The 18,629-nt window shown below is 35.2% G+C and overlaps 2 protein-coding genes and 1 non-coding gene across 4 annotated transcripts; 1 reads left to right on the forward strand and 2 right to left on the reverse strand.

The window, feature by feature from the left end:
• The first annotated feature begins 3,058 nt into the window (after positions 1–3,058).
• Positions 3,059–15,092, forward strand: LOC127118284 (AP3-complex subunit beta-A). Its single transcript, XM_051048453.1, has 11 exons — positions 3,059–3,440; positions 3,716–3,792; positions 4,153–4,402; positions 4,643–5,260; positions 7,487–7,660; positions 9,248–9,374; positions 9,449–9,558; positions 9,776–9,976; positions 11,362–12,338; positions 12,526–12,795; positions 14,378–15,092. The coding sequence occupies exons 1-11, from the start codon at positions 3,225–3,227 to the stop codon at positions 14,739–14,741; spliced, it is 3,384 nt and encodes a 1,127-aa protein (XP_050904410.1). The 5' UTR covers positions 3,059–3,224; the 3' UTR covers positions 14,742–15,092.
• A 116-nt stretch (positions 15,093–15,208) lies between these two features.
• On the reverse strand, positions 15,209–17,781 carry LOC127118285 (uncharacterized). Of its 2 annotated transcripts, none has more exons than XM_051048454.1 (8): positions 17,579–17,781; positions 17,109–17,511; positions 16,632–17,034; positions 16,445–16,544; positions 16,281–16,340; positions 16,127–16,210; positions 15,912–16,019; positions 15,209–15,787 (listed from the first exon to the last, which is right to left on the reverse strand). In XM_051048454.1, exons 1-8 carry the CDS (start codon positions 17,645–17,647, stop codon positions 15,479–15,481), a joined length of 1,536 nt encoding a protein of 511 aa, XP_050904411.1. In that variant the 5' UTR covers positions 17,648–17,781; the 3' UTR covers positions 15,209–15,478. The 2 variants fall into 2 exon arrangements, with proteins under 2 accessions (XP_050904411.1, XP_050904412.1); XM_051048455.1 differs by having other exon boundaries at positions 15,520–15,787; positions 15,881–16,019.
• A 261-nt stretch (positions 17,782–18,042) lies between these two features.
• On the reverse strand, positions 18,043–18,114 carry TRNAK-UUU (transfer RNA lysine (anticodon UUU)). Its single transcript has one exon. It is a non-coding gene; the product is annotated as a tRNA-Lys (tRNA).
• Between the last annotated feature and the right edge of the window lie 515 nt (positions 18,115–18,629).

Genomic DNA, 18,629 nt, shown 5'->3' on the forward strand with positions numbered 1-18,629 from the left:
AAAACACAAGTAATTGTTAACCCAGTTCGGTGCAACATCACCTACTCTGGGGGCATACCAAGCCAGGAAGAAGATCCACTATCAGCAGTATTAATTCAGAGTTAAACTCCCCCGTTTACAACTCTTAACTTAATCCCTACCCAATGCAATCTATATCTAGGAACTCCTAGATAGAAACCACCAGTTTCCATTCCTATCACTACAATTACAATGTAATGCTAAACAACTTGAACTTGCTTCACAGCTTCGTTCAAGACCATAACAACTCTTACCTACTGGCTTTGAGTTACAAATAATCTCATGCTTTGAGCACTGAGAAACACATGGTAACCTTCCCACAGGTTAGGAGGTTTACCGCACACACACCCCTAATTTTACATTGTTTGAGGCACATAAAACCTAGGTTACAATCTGCTATTTATAACCTAAACACCCAACTGGATTTGGGCCTTCAGAAATCGCAGCAAACTTCTCCTTTGCTGTTACAAAGCCAGCAGAAAACTTCTGCTACAATCAAGGTCTTCAATCTTTTAGTTCCTAAAACGTCTCCATATTTAGAGACTGTATATTCACCAAATATTCTGATTGAGTCTTCAAGACCTCCACAAATAACGCCACATAGGATTCTAACTAATCCTAGAATATTGAATCAGTTAACACATAACAGAATTAACTAATTCAGTTTTATACACAGGCGCCATGTCACAGTCACGATGTTGTGACATCCTACATGACACGTTGGTCCAGATGTTGAACTTCTTCAACCCAACATATTAAAACAACAGAGGTGATTATATTATTTGTTTTACAAAATTAATGCCAATCCTAAGGTACTAACAAAATGTCCGAGACATCAAAACCTAGAGAAATGTATACAATTAAATTGCAAAGATCGTTGTATGAGTTAAAACAATTAGGACACATGTAGTATAATAAGCTAAATGAATATTTGCCTAAAGAAGACTATGAAAATAATCCTATTTGCCCTAGTGTTTTTATAAGAAAAACAATATCCATTTTTGTAATAATTGTTGTCTACGTTCATGACTTAAATATCATTGGATCTAATAGAAAGATTAAGGAAGCAAACGATTACTTAAAGAAAGAATATGAAATGAAAGATTTGGGAAAAACCAAATTCTGCCTTGGTTTACAAATTGAGTATACTAAAAATGATATATTGGTACATCAATCAAATTATACATAAAGGATATTGAAAAGGTTTAACATGGACAAAGCAAACCTTTTAAGTACTCTAATGATGGGTAGAACACTTAATGTTAAAAATTATCCATTTAGACCTAAGGAAGATAATTACAAGAAGATATTGGCTTTGAAGTACCGTACCTGATTGCCACTGGGACACTCATGTACCTTGCTAACTATATAATACCTGATACAACTTTTGCAGTGAATTTACTAGCAAGATTCAGTTCATGTCCTACAAAAAGATATTGGAAAGGAATAAAACATATATTTCGATATCTTCAAGGTACATATGACCTTGGTTTATTTTATTCTAACAATACAAAACTGGTTTTGTTTGGTTATGCAGATGCATGATATTTTTCAGATCCACATAATGCTAAATCACAGACTGAATATATATTTATATATGGTAACACTACAGTATCATGGAGATCACAAAAGCAAACACTTGTAACAACTTCTTCAAATCATACTAAAGTATTTGCCCTTCATGAAGCAAGCAAATAACATAGATGATTACGATTGGTATCTCGACATATCCAAGGAGCGTCTGATTTACCAATTGATAATAACCCAACAATTTTGTAAGAAGACAATGCTGCATGTGTTACTTATAAGGGTATTTGCGGTGCAATTTGAGCGATTTTGAAGATAAAAATCATCCGAACCGCAAGAGAAAAAACATGCGGTTCAGTTTGGTCCGATTGCCTTTTAGAAATAAAATCGAACCAATCCAAACCAAATCAATGCGCGATACTACATGACAAAGAGATGCGATGTACATGATAAAGAAGATGAGAAGAACACGCTATACTATTAGAAGAGATTTGAGAAAGTTGAAACTAAAATCCTAAGTGTAAGTAAGAGAATATTTATAAGGTTAAGGCATAATAAATTTGACTTTTGGATTAGATGTGAGATAAGTGAAGTCCGAGTTATAACATAATGCAATTTGATTTGATTTAGTTCGATTTGCAAAATACAAATCGCAAACCAGACCAAACTGTGCGGTTTTGTTAAAAAAATGCCCAAACACATAAGAACCAAATGATTTTTTTTGCAGTTTCGGTTTGGTTTGCGGTTTTCTATTGGGTTGGTTCAATTTTGAATACCCCTAATTATCCAGATGAAAAAAGGTTACATCGAAAGTGACAAAATCAAGTATATCCCTCAAAAGTTCTTCTCATTCACACAAGAACTCGAAAGAAACGAAGAGGTTGATATTCAATATATTCGTTTAAGTGATAATGTGACGAGTCTCTTCACAAAGACACTTCCTACATTAGTTTTCAAGAAACATGTATAAAATATTAGAATGTGTCACCTTTGAGATCTTTAAAGAACTAAATGTGTTATGTTGACGGAGAGCATCATGTTGTACTCTTTTTCCCTTATTAAGGTTTTTATCCCAATAAATTTTTATTAATAAAGTTTTTAACGAGACAACATATGTTTCCATAAGTTTCTCATCAACAAAACTTCAATGGAGCATCCTAATACATATTTCAAAGGAGTTATTATTATTAGTTAAAAATATTTATTTAATAGTAATGGCCAATTATTATAGATGCATAATTTGTCAAAGTTAAAATAATAATCTCAATTATTACATTAGTGTAATAGTTGTATTTCTAATAGGACAAATACTCTTTTGTTTAATGTAAAATCACATCAATTTTCTACTTTCTTCCCTCTTTTTTATTGGCTTTATATTATATATCTAGATTAGTATTTAAAATTGTTTTTTTTCTCAAAAGGAAAAATCTCTTTTTTCTTCATGATATTTTTGGAGTTTTTTAAATTCTTTTTAAGTTATTAATTTTTTAGTTTTAGTTTTTTAATTTTTGTAATCATTTTCTCTTTAGCACGTGCACTCTTGCTCTTTTTCCTTTCCGGCATCCAAATGCTCAGTGGTTCATTGCTACACCCGTCGTCTCACCCGAATTCACCTTCAGTAAAATACAAATCAAATCAGATCTCAAACATTTGCTTCTCATTTCAACAGAGAAGATTAAATGTTCCCCCAATTCGGAGCAACGGCGGAATCTCTGAGCAAAGCATCGACGGCGGTGTTCCGGATCGGAACCGATGCTCACCTATACGATGATCCTGAAGACGTCAACATCGCCCCTCTCCTCGACAGCAGGTTCGATTCCGAGAAATGCGAAGCTCTCAAACGATTGCTTGCTCTCATCGCCCAAGGCTTTGACGTTTCCAATTTTTTCCCTCAGGTTACTCCCTCACTCCTTCTTCATCCTCTTTCCGATCCACGCTTCTCTATTTATAACGGTTAACCGTCACTCAGTAACGGAAAATTCGATCTGGTTCACGTTTGTTAGGTTGAAAATTATGCATCTAGGTTATGTAATGTTGTTTATTTTTCTTAGTGATTCAGTTGAATTAATATTTGTTCATCTGTACAGATGATTCTTTGTGCGTGTGCTACTAGTATCTGTTTTCTCTTTTGATTTTTTGACTTAGTTTTCTTTGCGTTTGAAAATTACAGGTTGTAAAGAACGTCGCTTCTTCGTCATTAGAAGTGAAGAAGCTGGTTTACTTGTACCTGCTGCATTATGCTGAAAAGTATGTTGTATTCTACGTGCGTTTCTTCTTTATTTCATTGTATCTAGCAGTGCTTTTGTTGTTTTAAACTCCGAGTTGATTAAATGAGTACTATGCTTACTCAAGCATTTGAGAATATGATTTAGGCCAGGCATGTGTTTTGTTTTCTGGTTAGTTCGTGGACTTGTAGAATAGTATATGTATTATGCATTTCTAGGTCTTTTGATTTGTTTTATCAATTCTTTCTACATATTTTTTTGTTTAAGACAATGTTGTACGATGATCCCTGGGAATTGGGATTCTTTTGTCCTGAATTTTGTGATATAATGGGTTGTTGTTTGCTGCTGTTCTTATAGTTTCAATTTTATTTCTTCTGTTCAGGCGTCCAAATGAAGCATTGTTGTCGATTAATTATTTCCAAAAGGACCTGGTGGACACAAACCCATTGGTTAGGGCATGGGCACTCCGAGCCATGGCGGGAATCCGCCTTCATGCAATTGCATCTCTTGTTCTTGTTGCTGTGGGAAAATGTGCTAGAGATCCTTCTGTCTATGTTAGGAAATGTGCTGCTAATGCTCTTCCTAAGCTTCATGATTTACGAATGGAGGAACACGCATCTGCAATTGAAGAGGTCTGGTAGACACGAGTACTTTTTATCCTACTTGTTGACATTTTCCTTCTATATGATCTAGGTTGCAACTTACATTATAATAAATAGAAAAGCATCTTGGTTTCTTCCAGCTTTAGGTTTCATACTTTTGAACTGATTAACCTAAGAAAGTTTTATGCCAGATATTTGATTTTGTCAATGTATGGCTGGAAGGGCATAAAAGTTGTCTATAAATGAATTTTGATACTTCATGTGGTGCAGATTGTTGGATTATTGTTAAATGATCATTCCCCGGGAGTTGTTGGAGCTGCTGCTTCTGCATTTACTTCTGTGTGCCCAAACAATTTTTCACTTATTGGAAGAAATTACAAAAAGTTGTGTGAGATTCTTCCTGATGTGGAAGAGTGGGGTCAAATAATGCTAATTGGGATTCTTCTACGGTATGTGATAGCAAGGCATGGGCTTGTCAAAGAATCCATCATGTTTTCTTTGAATAATAAAGATCATAGGAATTTAGATGAAGACGAGCACTATTCTACCTTAAAAGAAGATGTTGATTATGCGGTCGAGAAGTCTGTGTCGGAATTAGCACAAATGATCTTCCAGTGTTACATTGAAGGGCCAGATGAGTACTTATCAAGATCTAGTTCTACTATTAAGGTCACTCCTAAATTGGATGAATCACAATATACATCTTTCAGCAATGAAGTTGTGAAGATCCTACTGCAGTGTACATCACCATTGTTATGGTCTCATAACAGTGCAGTTGTACTTGCAGCTGCAGGTGTACACTGGATAATGGCACCTAAAGAGGATGTTAAAAGAATTGTTAAACCCCTCTTGTTTGTCCTGCGATCATCATATGCCTCAAGATATGTGGTAACTAACCTTCCTTATAATCTTTGTTTGTCTTGTTTTATTTCCGCGTGTCTATCTACATTTGCTATTATATTTTTTTGTTTGTTACTTTAAAATTGTATTACGTACACTTTTATCCACGGGCTTTTCTTTTAAGAAGCTTGTATATGTGTTTTATCTTACAATAGGTTGTGTTTTATCCTCTTATGTCCAATAAATTGATTTTTCTTTGATAGAAAAGTTTTTGGGAAAACAGATCAAACCTTGATATTGGCAGTTAGTAACAGCCTAACAGTTATGTAGTCATTAGCAGTTAAAAGTGTATGTTCTTATGTTAGTGTGTTCTCATAAATAGTAACAAGAGTGGAAAGCTGGGATGGAGAGGATCTGATTTGGGTTAGAGGGAGAGTGTACGGACACTTGCCCTTAGAGTTGCAGTCTGAATCCTTCATCACTAGTAAATTGTGTGCAAAATGGTGTAAACTTGTTCCTATCCAATTCCTGCCTTCATTACATATCTGTTTATTTTGATACTGGTTAAAACATATGCTCACCAAGAGAAGATAACCGTCTTCTGTCACTCTTAGAATACCAATACTAGTCTAGATTTGGCAGTTGGCAGTTGTGATTTACTTAAGATATAAAATGATTATTATCATTTGTGTTTTTATATTTTGTTTATGGCTTATATATGATTTAAATGGACACATCATAATCACTGATTCACTGCATAACTTAATGCTAGTGGGGCACGTATTAAAATCATTCTGGGAACAAACAGACAGCCATCCCCTAGAACTTAGTAACAAGTAACAACCTCTTCCTTAGGAGTTAGGAGTCACCTTTCCTTGATGATTTACCTATATAATAGGCAACACCACAATATTTATATGGATGGTTTGAATGGGCACATCATAATCACTGCATAACTTAATGCTAGTGGGGCAATTATTAAATTCATATTCTGGGAACAAGGGTACAGACAGCCATCCCCTAGAACTTAGTAACGAGCAACGACCTCTTCCTTAGGAGTTAGGAGTCACCTTTCCTTGATGGTTTACCCATATAATAGGCAACACCATACTATTTACAATTACATGGACGGTTTGAGTTTGAAGTTGGATATATCACTGCATAACTTAATGCTAGTGGGACAAGTATTAAACTCATATTCTGGGAACAAGGGTACAGACAGCCACTCCCTAGAACTTAGTAACGAGTAACATCCTCTTCCTTAGGAGTTAGGAGTCACCTTTCCTTGATGGTTTACCCATATAATAGGCAACACCACAATATTTACATGGATGGTTTGAGTTTAAAGTTGGATATTTTTTTGTTGAACCTAAGGAGGGACTATACAATTTAGAGATCAATGTTAATGGTTTTCCTTCAAACACATGATTTTATTTTACCTTTTTTGGTGGCTGATATTTGAATGACATTATTAACACCATGTTTCCCAGAACTGACAATTTAACATTTACACAAGGCAGTTTTTAGTCAGCTGTGGTAACAAATAACAGAATGTGCTTATTGAACAAATTTTTGCTCATCCATCCAATTTAGAATGCTTTGTTTCTGGCATGGTCATAAGTTCATAATGTTACATTGCTGATTCATTCGTTTTTTTTTTGACGATTAACATAGATGAAATTAATGATTTCTCGACTTAATTCTATCAGAGTTAACATTGTATCTGCAGGGTGTTAAGATATATATAGATTACTCTTAATCTTTTGAGGCTAGGGTTGTTGAGTTGTTCTTGAGAGGTTTCTCACTTACTGTTGCTATTGATATGCATTTCTTCCAATTCCAATATTGAATTCTGACTTTTTTGGTTGGAGAGTAAAATTATATTTTGATGGTATGGAAAGTGTAATAGGAAGGAAAATGAAGTACAAATAAAATATCCTTAGACTAGGCAAGAAAATGATGAGTTCTTGTAAATCAATGTATATTATCAATTATCGATTTCTGATTTTCGACTTTGGTTTTAATAGTTATTTACTCTATGACTTATTACTTCCAATTCCAATATTGAATTCTGACTTTTTTGGTTGGAGAGTAAAATTATATTTTGATGGTATGGAAAGTGTAATATGAATGAAAATGAAGTACATACAAAGAAAATATCCTTACACTAGGCAAGAAAATGATGAATTCTTGTAAATCAATGTATATTATCAATTATTGATTTCTGATATTCGACTTTGATTTTAATAATTATTCACTCTATGACTTATGCAGGTATTGTGCAATATCCAAGTGTTTGCCAAAGCTATGCCCTCTCTATTTGCTCCACATTATGAAGACTTCTTCATATACACTGCAGATTCCTATCAAATAAAAGCGCTTAAGCTGGAAATACTTTCTATTATTGCTTCGGAGGCATCTATTCCATTCATCCTTAAAGAGTTTCAGGTATTTCACATCAAGTATATATTTGTTTGGACTATTAATTTATTTAATCCGTCACCTTCAGACCATCTGAACTTTTTTCAGCTGTGAACTTTCTTACTATTTCCGTCAGGCCGTAGTAGAAATGTGGGACCTCTTATTAGTAAACATTATGAGAGGCAGCCTAGAGGTTCAATGTGAATGGTCCGAACGAACCAATTAGGACGTCATCATGTTATGACGCAGCAGTTATGTTAAATAATTATTGAATAAGTAGGGAAATTGAAGGACAGGGCAGTAGCATAGGCATTTACTTTGGACTAGATATTGATTGGGAGAGACCAAGCTCTCAAATCTTGGGGGGAACCTGCTGTGCTTATCTCAATTTCTTTTGTTTTCTCTCTTATAATTATGTAAATTAGAGTTCCTTCTGTAATCTAAATTCTAAATTCTTTAACCCAAACTATTCAATAAAATTATTTGAATTCAATTTCCTAGTTATGATTACTAGTTTCTTAGAGAGTGAAGTCTCCGGGGAGATGCTCTAGGGACTTGGGTATTATAGGGTGCCATAGTCCCACATTGAGTATTATCTAGTATGGAATTCCCGGTGGAGTATTTAAGAAACTTGGTTCTTCTCCCTTGATAGCTAGCTTTTAAAGGAGGGTTTCCCAAATGCTTATATACTTGTCAACATATAGCCATTTTCATCCTCCTGTTTCCAATACACTTTGAAGAAAGTTCCTTTCTATGCGCGGTGCTGTCACCCGTATGTGTTATCTCCCATAGACGTTATCTATATCCTCATCTGCCGTGCTTCATCTATGTTTCCCTTGTAACCCTTTTTCATAAAATCCAGCACTGGTATTTTGCTGCCAGTCTCCCCGGTTGGCCAGATTCTGGCGCGCATAAGTGCCAGAGCCCAGAATCCCAACAACTGGTTTTCTATCCTAATTAGTGAAAAATTTCTTTACCTTCAGTGCCATGAATCTGGACATCCGTCATTTATTGGTGCTTAGACATGTAAATGACAGTTCTTCTATCATGGCAGCTCTTCTATCAGAATCTCCATCTTATTCCTCAAGAATATTGATCACTCCCCTTCTAGAGCCAACGTTGATGATAGTTCATATCTCAACTGTTATTCCTCAGGGAAGACTGATCCTTCCTCTTTCTTTTGCACACAATGAACTGCCACTGCTCAATGTGAGATACAAAAAAACAAGAATACATACTAGGAAATTCTAGAAACCCCAGTGTCTCCCAATCTATACTTTTCTACCCATCTGTATTCCTCTATAACTTATACAATCAAATACTATCCCCTGGTCCCTTTCTATTTAATAAATACCCATTTTTATTGATGGCCTGAATCAGTGTAGGGTTTCATCATCACGTACTCCAATATGGGTCTTTTACCTCAAATAAATCGAAAAATAAAAATCCAGGACCTAGATCTGCTTATGCAGGAATGAGGAAATCACTGTAACCTGCTCATAAGGCTTTGTTAGGAACCCAATGTTTAATTAATTATTATGGTTATGTCTTTGCTATAACATCTAGAATCAGAGTTTGGTGCATTAATTGATGCTTTTCTTAGTGTGTTGCTAGGATTATATTAGAGATCCAGATAGGAGATTTGCTGCCGACACAATTGCTTCCATTGGTCTATGTGCCCAGAGACTTCCAAAAATGGCAACTACATGCCTGGAAGGATTGTCGACTCTGATTAGGCAAGGTGTGTGGCCTGATTATTAATTCTATCATTTGAAAAAATATTTCATGTTTCTTGTTTAATATTTTTATTTGCAGAATCTTTGTGTGGTGAAATAAGATCCTTGGATGGAGAAGAGGGTGTACTAATTCAGGCAATTATGTCCATCATATCAATTATAAAATTAGAACCGCCCAGTTACGAGAAGGTATTCTTCTGATTCTTTCTCATAAAAATTATTTTGAATGGTGCTATTTTTTTTGTATTGATTTAAAGTAAGTTTCAAAGGACAATATGGATGGATATATTGGAACTTAGTAGGCATTGGTCTAGCAATTATTGAGTTAGTTGTACTTGTAAATTTTTGATATATTGCTTGTGCAGTATTTTGACTGATCTCAAACTGTTTTAATTGTTATTATCAGGTTATAATTCAGTTGGTTCGTAGCTTGGATACAATCAAGGTCCCTGCTGCCCGTGCAATGATTGTCTGGTTGTTAGGGGAGTATGGTTCTTTGGGTGAGATAATTCCAAGGATGTTGAGTACAGTACTCAAGTATCTTGCTTGGTGTTTTACTTCAGAGGGATTAGAAACTAAGCTTCAGATTCTTAATACGATAACAAAGGTATGTCATTAAGTTACTTTTGCATTTTTGTACAAAAAAGCTGGCTCTTATTAAGTTGTTGCTTATTGATTGATTAATTAATAACTGGTCAAAATGTATTCTACTAGTTTTTTCTTTTTAGTGGAATTTTTTTGAGACTTGATGTGAATAGCTGTCAACTGTGATAAAATATAGCTAAATCCTGCTTGAGAATAGCTGTCAAGGTCCCCAATTAGATAGTTTAGTTGTTTAGAGAAGTGCTTGTAAACTGAAAATCTGTTTTATTTAGCGAATAGCTTATGTTTTGCAGCTGTTTTAGCTTCAGAAAAAAGAAGTTGCTTTGCTTAATGGATTTGTCCTGGTGTGAATGTTGTAGTATTTTTCTTTTGAATTTTGTTTGTTTTTTAAGAAATACGGATGATTCAGCACCCGAAGCAACAAAAAAAAAAGCATCAAAAGTGGAAGTAGTCAGTGCATCAGCGCTCTCCTGTTCCACTGTACAACAGCCAAATGAACCAACTGAAAATGATCAATTTAGAGCCTATAGATGACTTCCATAAATGTGGCGTAAACTTGCGTATGTGTTAATGGTGTGGGCATTTTGCATAAGATCCTAGTTTTGGAGCATCTGACGTTATAGGATGTCGCCAATCCAAATATGTAATATGTGTTTATGCCTGTCTTAGCATGTCCCTTAATTCTACCTCCCCATCCAAACATATATGCCGGATTGTTATCCACTTAATCATTGTAAACTGTTCTTTTAGCGATAATGATAAACTTAAATAAATTTCATAGATATTTGATCTTGAATGTCATAGTTCTCTGTGTCTTATGTCTTCATAGATATCTTTAATCTTTCTTCCATTAATTCTAAGATGTTTTTCCAATCCCATGCTTTCACTTTTACAGTCGCATACTCACATCTTATTACTTGTATAGGTCTACATGTGGCATTTTCACTTTCCACTGTACTCTTGCACCTTCTACTTGGATTTTCTATTTAGACCAATAAATAATTTAAAAATAAATCAGTGATATCTTTGTGTGCATGATTAAAAGTCAGCGAGACTTGTATAGTTGATGTTTCTAGAAGTGAGTAGAATAGACTGTTAAGAAGGTAATCATTATAACACTTGAATGCTCTTAGCTTACCTTCGAATGCAAAGTGATCTATTTCCATGATGTATATCTCTTTGCACTTGAGTGTCTGGTTGACGTATATCATATCACTGTGTATTCTATATTGTCTGGTTGAATTTTGTGTACTGTTAAATGTATGTAGGACCATATAATGAGCTAATAACCCATGTTAGAATTTGGAACCTTAGTTCTTGACTCTTGGATTTTATATACATGTACATTGAAAGAAATGAGTTCACGATTTGCGTGATTTTTGTCCTCAGCTCTTGCCGTGCATTAAAGGAGAAGATAGTCGGACCTTGAGAAAAATTTGGACATATATTATTGAATTGGCTGAGCGTGATCTGAACTATGATATTCGTGATCGTTCGCGTTTCTTGAAGAAACTTCTCTCAAGCAATTTGGAATCTCAAAATGTGGAAGAGGAAAATGACGAATCACTAAAGAAGGACCAGCCTAGTGTACTTGCAGAATGCATATTTGGTGGACAGACAAAAACTGTGACAGTTCCATCTGAACCTATCAATGGCAGGTTTTATCTCCCAGGGTCACTTTCACAGATAGTATTCCATGCAGCTCCAGGCTATGAGCCTCTCCCAAAACCTTGTAGCCTTCCATACATTGAGCAGTATGACGGAGCTGTTAAAAGTGATTCAGGTGAAGTGGATGATCCTGGTACATCTGGGTCTTCAGATGACGAAAATGATTCTGCTTATAGTTCTGAACAGTCAATATCTGGTTCCAGTGAGGTTAGTGGCAGCAATGAGACTGTATCTGGCGATGAAGGTGACAACAATGATGGTCCCTTGATTCAGATTTCAGACACTAGCAATGTTAATGAAAACCAGAATGGCGGGGATCACTCTGGCACTTCTGGTTTTAGTGACTTGATGTCAACGAAGTCTCTTGAGTCTTGGTTGGACGAACCATCCAAGTCATCTAAAGGAAGTGAAACTGAACAAAGCCAAGTTCGAAGATCTTCAGCAAGAATAACCATTGGAAATATTGGAAGCCGTATTAAGCCCAAATACTACACTCTCTTGGATCCTGCAAATGGAAATGGTTTATTGGTGAATTATTCCTTTTCATCTGAAACTTCAAGCATATCCTCTCATCTTGTATGTTTAGAATTATTATTTGAAAATTGTTCTTTGGAGCCCATGTTCGATATAGTCTTAATAGACGAGGATTCTAGCCAAAGCGCAGATTCTACTGAACAAATATCTCAAGCAGCAGAAAAGTAAGAGTTGCCCCTCCTTTTTTTGGTAACTTCCATGTTTATTTTAGATTTAGATTGCCTGTAAATTGGGGTTCTACGTACTGGCTGTGGTCACTGAACCTGCCGCATTTCCAGCTTATATCTCAAGTTTTACTTACTATCTTTGTAAGTGCTTATGCATACTACGTGTTTTATGTTTTTCTTGCAGTGCCTTGAAATCTCATATTGATAAACCAGCACTGATTTCAATGGAGGCTATCCCTTCCCTGGACCCTGGTCAAAAAGATAAACGGACTCTACTAGTTCGCTTCCATCACCATCTTTTGCCCCTGAAACTGGCTTTATTTTGCAATGACAAGAAATTCCCTGTCAAGTTAAGGCCTGACATCGGATACTTTGTAAAACCGCTTTCGATTAACATTGAAGATTTCAGAGATAAGGAATCACACCTTCCAGGGATGTTTGAATATGTGAGGAGGTATGTCGATTTTGTTGTTTGTTGGACAAATAGTCAGGACTGTGTTCCCAACCCTTGAGATTATGGGTCCGTTTGTTATAGATTAAAAAAAAGTGATTTTGATTAAATTATTTGGAGTTTATTCATTAGAGACTTTTAAGAAAAATATAAACCAAAAGTATTCAAGTTGAAAACTATGCAAGTTGAAAAAATATGCTTTTTTTTTTCTCTCTTCTATTAATTTTTTTTTTCAAAATCGGTTTGTATGGTGAGGATTGCCCCCATTTATAAACACAACACAGACCATATCTCTATAAGCAATTTGGGACTAAATCCACCCCTTCAAAGCTAACACAATGAAGGTGTTAGGGGCTGCAATGAAGCAAGCCAAAGTGCCGCAATTAAGGCGACTAGGGGTGGATCACAATTAAGGCGGAAATTCCAACATAACTGAAACATAAAAAATGTTTTTTAAAAATTCTAAGACAACAGGCCTTATGTACCATTTATCTGATCAAAGTGTTGTTTACGAAGACCTGTAGTTCCTTCATACTTTGGAGCCCTCTTTACCCATACTTAAATCTTTTTAATAATGAATGAGAAGATTGATGATATTTGTTGAGATCCGTCATTGACTAAAGATATGGCAAATGTAGTGCTCAATGCTCATAATGTTAAGACAATCCTCAGTTATTGAGCTAGTTTTTGGAGTTGCGTTAGACGTAACCTAAATTCTAATATGGTGTTAGAGCCCATCATAATTCTTTATTCGGCTGTTTGCATTAGTCCATACTATAGAAGTCTGGTCTTGGGTGTGTTCAGATCAAACATTGGCTAGAGATATGACCAAAGCAGTTTTTATAAGAATTATGCAATCCTCATCCCCATGCTATAGCTTTTGGAGTTGAGTTTGGCCTAACATTCTAAGATGCTTGAGAACTTAAAACTATCTTGTTAGAGATTTGCACATCAGTGAGCAGTAAGATGCCACACATATGCAGGGTGAGAGTTAGAATGCCAGGGAGAAAAATGATGGAGATTTGAATTTAAATTTGAATTAAAACCATTAAGAATAGGAAGCTCCTCATAAATAAATGTTGTACTCTCTTTTGAATTTTTACTTTCAGTTTATTGATCTAATATTCTGGAAGTTTTTGCATGTAAAAAATGAAGGACACTAATTTTGATTAGTATGGATATTGTGCGTTGGAGCTCTTTCTTTTATCTTCTATATCCTTTAGGTGCCTTTGGGAAGGCATTTCTGAAATATATAATATGTTTCTTTGGATCCATAAGATGATATATGTCAGAATGAAAATTAAAAAAGTAGACCCTCTGCGGCCATTTGATTTTAATATTGTCAGAATATAGAATAATTGTATTAATAATAATTTGCCCATGCTGCTATACAGGCAGCCCATAATAGAACCCGGAGTCTAGTTTTTCACCATTTTTCTTAAAACCTTAGACGATCTACACTGTCAAACAAAATGATCCTAGCAATTACTTGTTAGCTTCAGGAACAACCTTTTCTCCCTTTTATTTTTTCCTGTTTCATCCCCGAGTATTCTAACTAAGATTTTCTTGCATTATTGGCATCCAGTTGCACATTTAATGATCACATGCGAAAGCTGAACAAGGAAAGCAACTCTCCAACAGAGGACACATTTATTGTGATATGTGAAACCATAGCACTGAAGATGCTGAGCAACGCCAACCTTTCTCTTGTATCTGTGGATTTGCCTGTTGCTTCTAACCTTGATGATGCTTCTGGTTTGTGTTTGCGTTTCAGCAGTGAGATATTGAGTAATTCCATGCCATGCTTAATTACAGTTACCGTTGAAGGTAAATGCTCCGACCCATTGACTGTCTCTGTAAAGGTCAACTGTGAAGAGACTGTATTTGGCTTAAATTTCTTAAATAGGATTGTCAATTTCTTAGCTGAGCCTCCCGTTACCAACTTATAAGTCCGGACAGAAAATAAAAGGGATTAGTTTGTGGACGTATACATGAAAAACTTTAAATTCCTGGCTAATTGTTGAGTTTATGTTTAGCGAGGTTTTGGGTTTATGATTAATCATTTTGATAGTGTTTTCTTTTTGGGGCCAATCCTTATTTTTTAGACTTTTATGTCTGTTTTCATTTTTATTTGGAGGATTTCTCATGTTTATGTGTATCTGTTATTAAGTTGCACCATTTACATTTTTCCTGTAAGTTTTTTAATTTATGATCGAGTGTAAGCAAAATAGTCAAGTGATTGTGATTAATGATATTGTACGTAAAATTTATGGAGAATTATATTCTGTTCTGCGCTGCAATTTTTTTTTATATTTTTATATTTTTGTTTTGCCTCGCTATGAGTTTTAAATAGAAAATGAATCTTTCTTTCTTCTGAAGGCAACAACAATAAAAGTAAGGTTTTAAATGTTTAAAGGACGTCCAGAGTTTAAACTTTCATGGAGGACCTTAGCAACAAAAATTAATCACTTAAAAAAGTTCATACACTAAGCCTTGAAATATTGTTGGTAAAAATGCAGTTTTTCATTTGTTAGTGTCCTGTTAATTTCTCAAATGCACCACTGTTAGTAGAGACACTATTGTTTAATGAAACGTTGTAGTGCTCTATCTATAAGAAATAGTATAAAACCATTTTTTTCTTAGTGCTTCAGTGAATAAAAAAACACCATTTTAGATGATACATAAACTAAATGGGTAGGATGTAGCGGAATTCAGATTCATATGCCTGGATTTCCACCATTTTAGACATGGGATATTTTGTTTCCCTTATGAGGTGTTCCATCATGGCTCTTTTTAGTGATCCTGAGCGTGGGAGTTGACTATATATCCATTCCACTAGCGATTCCATCTCATCTGCAAAATCATGCATGTGCCACTGCAAAAGCTTAGGCACAATTATCTTTCTCTTGTTTGTTATACCAACTGAAGCTTCCAAGTACTCAACTTTGGCTCTCCCTAATTGGTTCACAACTTCTTCTGCAGTGTACACCCTTAACTGCCACAAGAAACACCTGATATTAACTAATTACCTTTACCCCATCAAATTTTCACTCTGGTTCCTCAATTTGTTTCGTCAAAGTTAATTTACCGGTTTGGATAAACTTCAACAATACACTTACAGCTGGTGAGGACCAAGTGCCTCGGCAGAGAGCAAACGTGACGTTGGGTTCTGGATACCCCACACCATAAGCATGCCTCACCAGGACTTCCTTTTCGTCCACAGGACCCTAATCATTTGTGTTCTTTATAGTTAGTTGAGTTATGTAAACAATTTCAATAACATTTAATTGCAGTTGAGACATCGTTTATAGGATAAGAAAATATATTTACATACATGTTTTGATTCACATGGATGGCGAAGAATAAAGTGTTCAATAGCCAGAGCATTCAGTACTATCCCGCCTACATTCACTGCGGCCTGAATCAATGTATATCTACATAGTTAATATTAGCACAATCATGACAAAAAAAGTCTCTGTCACATATACCTTATTCATAAGAGTCAACAATTTATCTTGTGTAGAAGGAAGGCCATGATCCAAAAATGCCTGTAATTTCATAAGAAATATAACAAGGTTTCTAAGATTCATATGTATCATGCGTGATGCAAGGTAAGTTCTTGTCAACGAAAACTTGAAATTCCTTACAGTACATTCATTATGCAAGCATTGTATATGTTGATCCAGAATGCCAGCTTTTGCTTGTAGCTCAAGAAACTTAAATCAACATCACATAGCTTATGCATCAAGACCCTAAGAAAGAAGGGGAATAGATAAGATGTATAACATGCAGATAATATTTAAACAATAATTTCAAGCTACTAAAAGCTAAATATCAACCTCAATTTTCTGAATGCCGGCAAACAGTGTGAAAAAAATTCAGTGTCTAACGAGCTGCTAGTAATTTGGATGAAGTTCTTATAAGGTCCTACATCTCTTGCTGTGCAATCTATATCTGCTGAGATGCCATAGGGGTCAAGACAAGATGCATTTCCATTTGAAAGGAATGAATGTGTCTTGCAGTTGGATGAATTAGTCTTTGAGATGAAGCCTTTGGACTTCATGCAGGAAAGAGTGAGTCTTGGGACAGTAGTTTCTGATTCTTTTATGTCCAATGATGCTTGGTTCAATTCTAGGAAAATTCCTATTAGACAATTAAGAAGTTCCTCTGACAATTCATTTGGTTTCTCAATGACATTTTGTCTTGGGACCTGTCCTGTTTTCCTTCTTGGCACTTCATATTCTGTTCAACAAATATCCAAAATGGTCATTAAAACTGAACAATAGAAGAAGAAGAAAATTGAACACGAGGCTTACCTTTTGATCTTCTTGGGGTGGAAAATAAGCTATGAATATCCAATGAAGAACCTAAAGAGGCCATTCTATCTTTTGACTTTCTTTCTTTAGTGAATACTTCAAAGTTGTGTGAAAATGATCCTTGGAACTGGTCACATAGTTTAGGTTGTCTTCCATGGCGTATTTTCCAATCCGTCGTCTCATTTCTCTCCTGGTTCAGTCTAAGTTTTAGTTCCTTAACTTTTCTTTCAAGCAAAGTGATCTCTTCTTCTACAAACGCCAATTCTTCAAGAAGCTCATAAACCTGAGGCGGAAACTCCGAAGGAATACGTTGAAGAGAACAAACAGGTCCATGCAGTTTTGCACAACGTAAGACCCTGTTGAGTGATTCTTCATCTTTCAATTGTGCTTGGTATTGAACAACCTATGAGAACATGCATGAAATAAAAAAAGTGTTCAAACTTGAAACCAATTCAAATGAAGTTACTCACCTCGTTCTCAAGTTGTTGTCTATTTTGTGACTCCTGTCTTTTCTCCATGAGATAGTCTTCGAATTTCATTGCCTATGTATGTGAGTAAGAAAACAAAGAGACCTTTTAGTTCAGTTTTTATTTATTTAATGCAGTTGGTCACAGTCAAAAGGTTGTTAAACATTGAGTGTAGTTGTTAGTGGGTGGCATTAAAGTATATATGTGTGAATTTATAATAAGAATTTGCGGTGGATTGGCAGTGGTGGGAATGAGTTTTTGGTTAGAATTTTGCATGGAGATCATATGAATATGTATACTTTTTCCTTTTGTAGAATGTTGAATTAAAGGGTGGAGGTGGTGACGTGAAATTCATCAATGAAATGGAGGTGTCATGAAGCTCATGAATAATGGCTTTACAAAACAAAAAAAGTCTTCAAAAATTGAACTTTATTAGATTTTTTTGACAACATCAACAAGAGAAGAAACGCCGACTGTGGGGATCGAACCCACGACCACGTGGTTAAAAGCCACGCGCTCTACCACTGAGCTAAGTCGGCTGTTTTATTTCTCTTATTATCATATTATATTTAATTTGTTAAACATCAACATTGCCCAAACAATATCGAATGAAACAAAAATCAAATCAAGGAACCTTAATTAAGATTAAGAAATAGTAAGAATTAAGGACTTGTGGTAGGTACTAGTAAAGTATTGAGCATGGTGTAGTTTGGTAGTTTAAGAGATATTTATCTTATTTATGTGAATGAATGAATATGTATTAAAGAATTAACATGTTTATTGTTTTTTCTAATGAATCAACATGTTAGGAGGTCTGTTTGACCACTGCCCAAATCTTCTTAAATTAGATGATACAGATTGAGATCTTTGGTTATTCTGGTTGTTAAAATGTTAATGTTGGTCTAATTTTTTTGGTTACAATTTTTTTGTCAAAGATCAATTGAGGATCTTCCAAGTGGGAGGATGGGGTGGCTTTGTGCTGAAGGAAAAATTTAAGCTCATCAAAGGCAGTCGTGGTGAGTGGCATAAAAATGCTGACCAACAAATTCAAGTT

The sequence above is a fragment of the Lathyrus oleraceus genome, chromosome 2 (assembly GCF_024323335.1).
Source record: "Lathyrus oleraceus cultivar Zhongwan6 chromosome 2, CAAS_Psat_ZW6_1.0, whole genome shotgun sequence".
Lineage (NCBI taxonomy): Eukaryota > Viridiplantae > Streptophyta > Magnoliopsida > Fabales > Fabaceae > Lathyrus > Lathyrus oleraceus.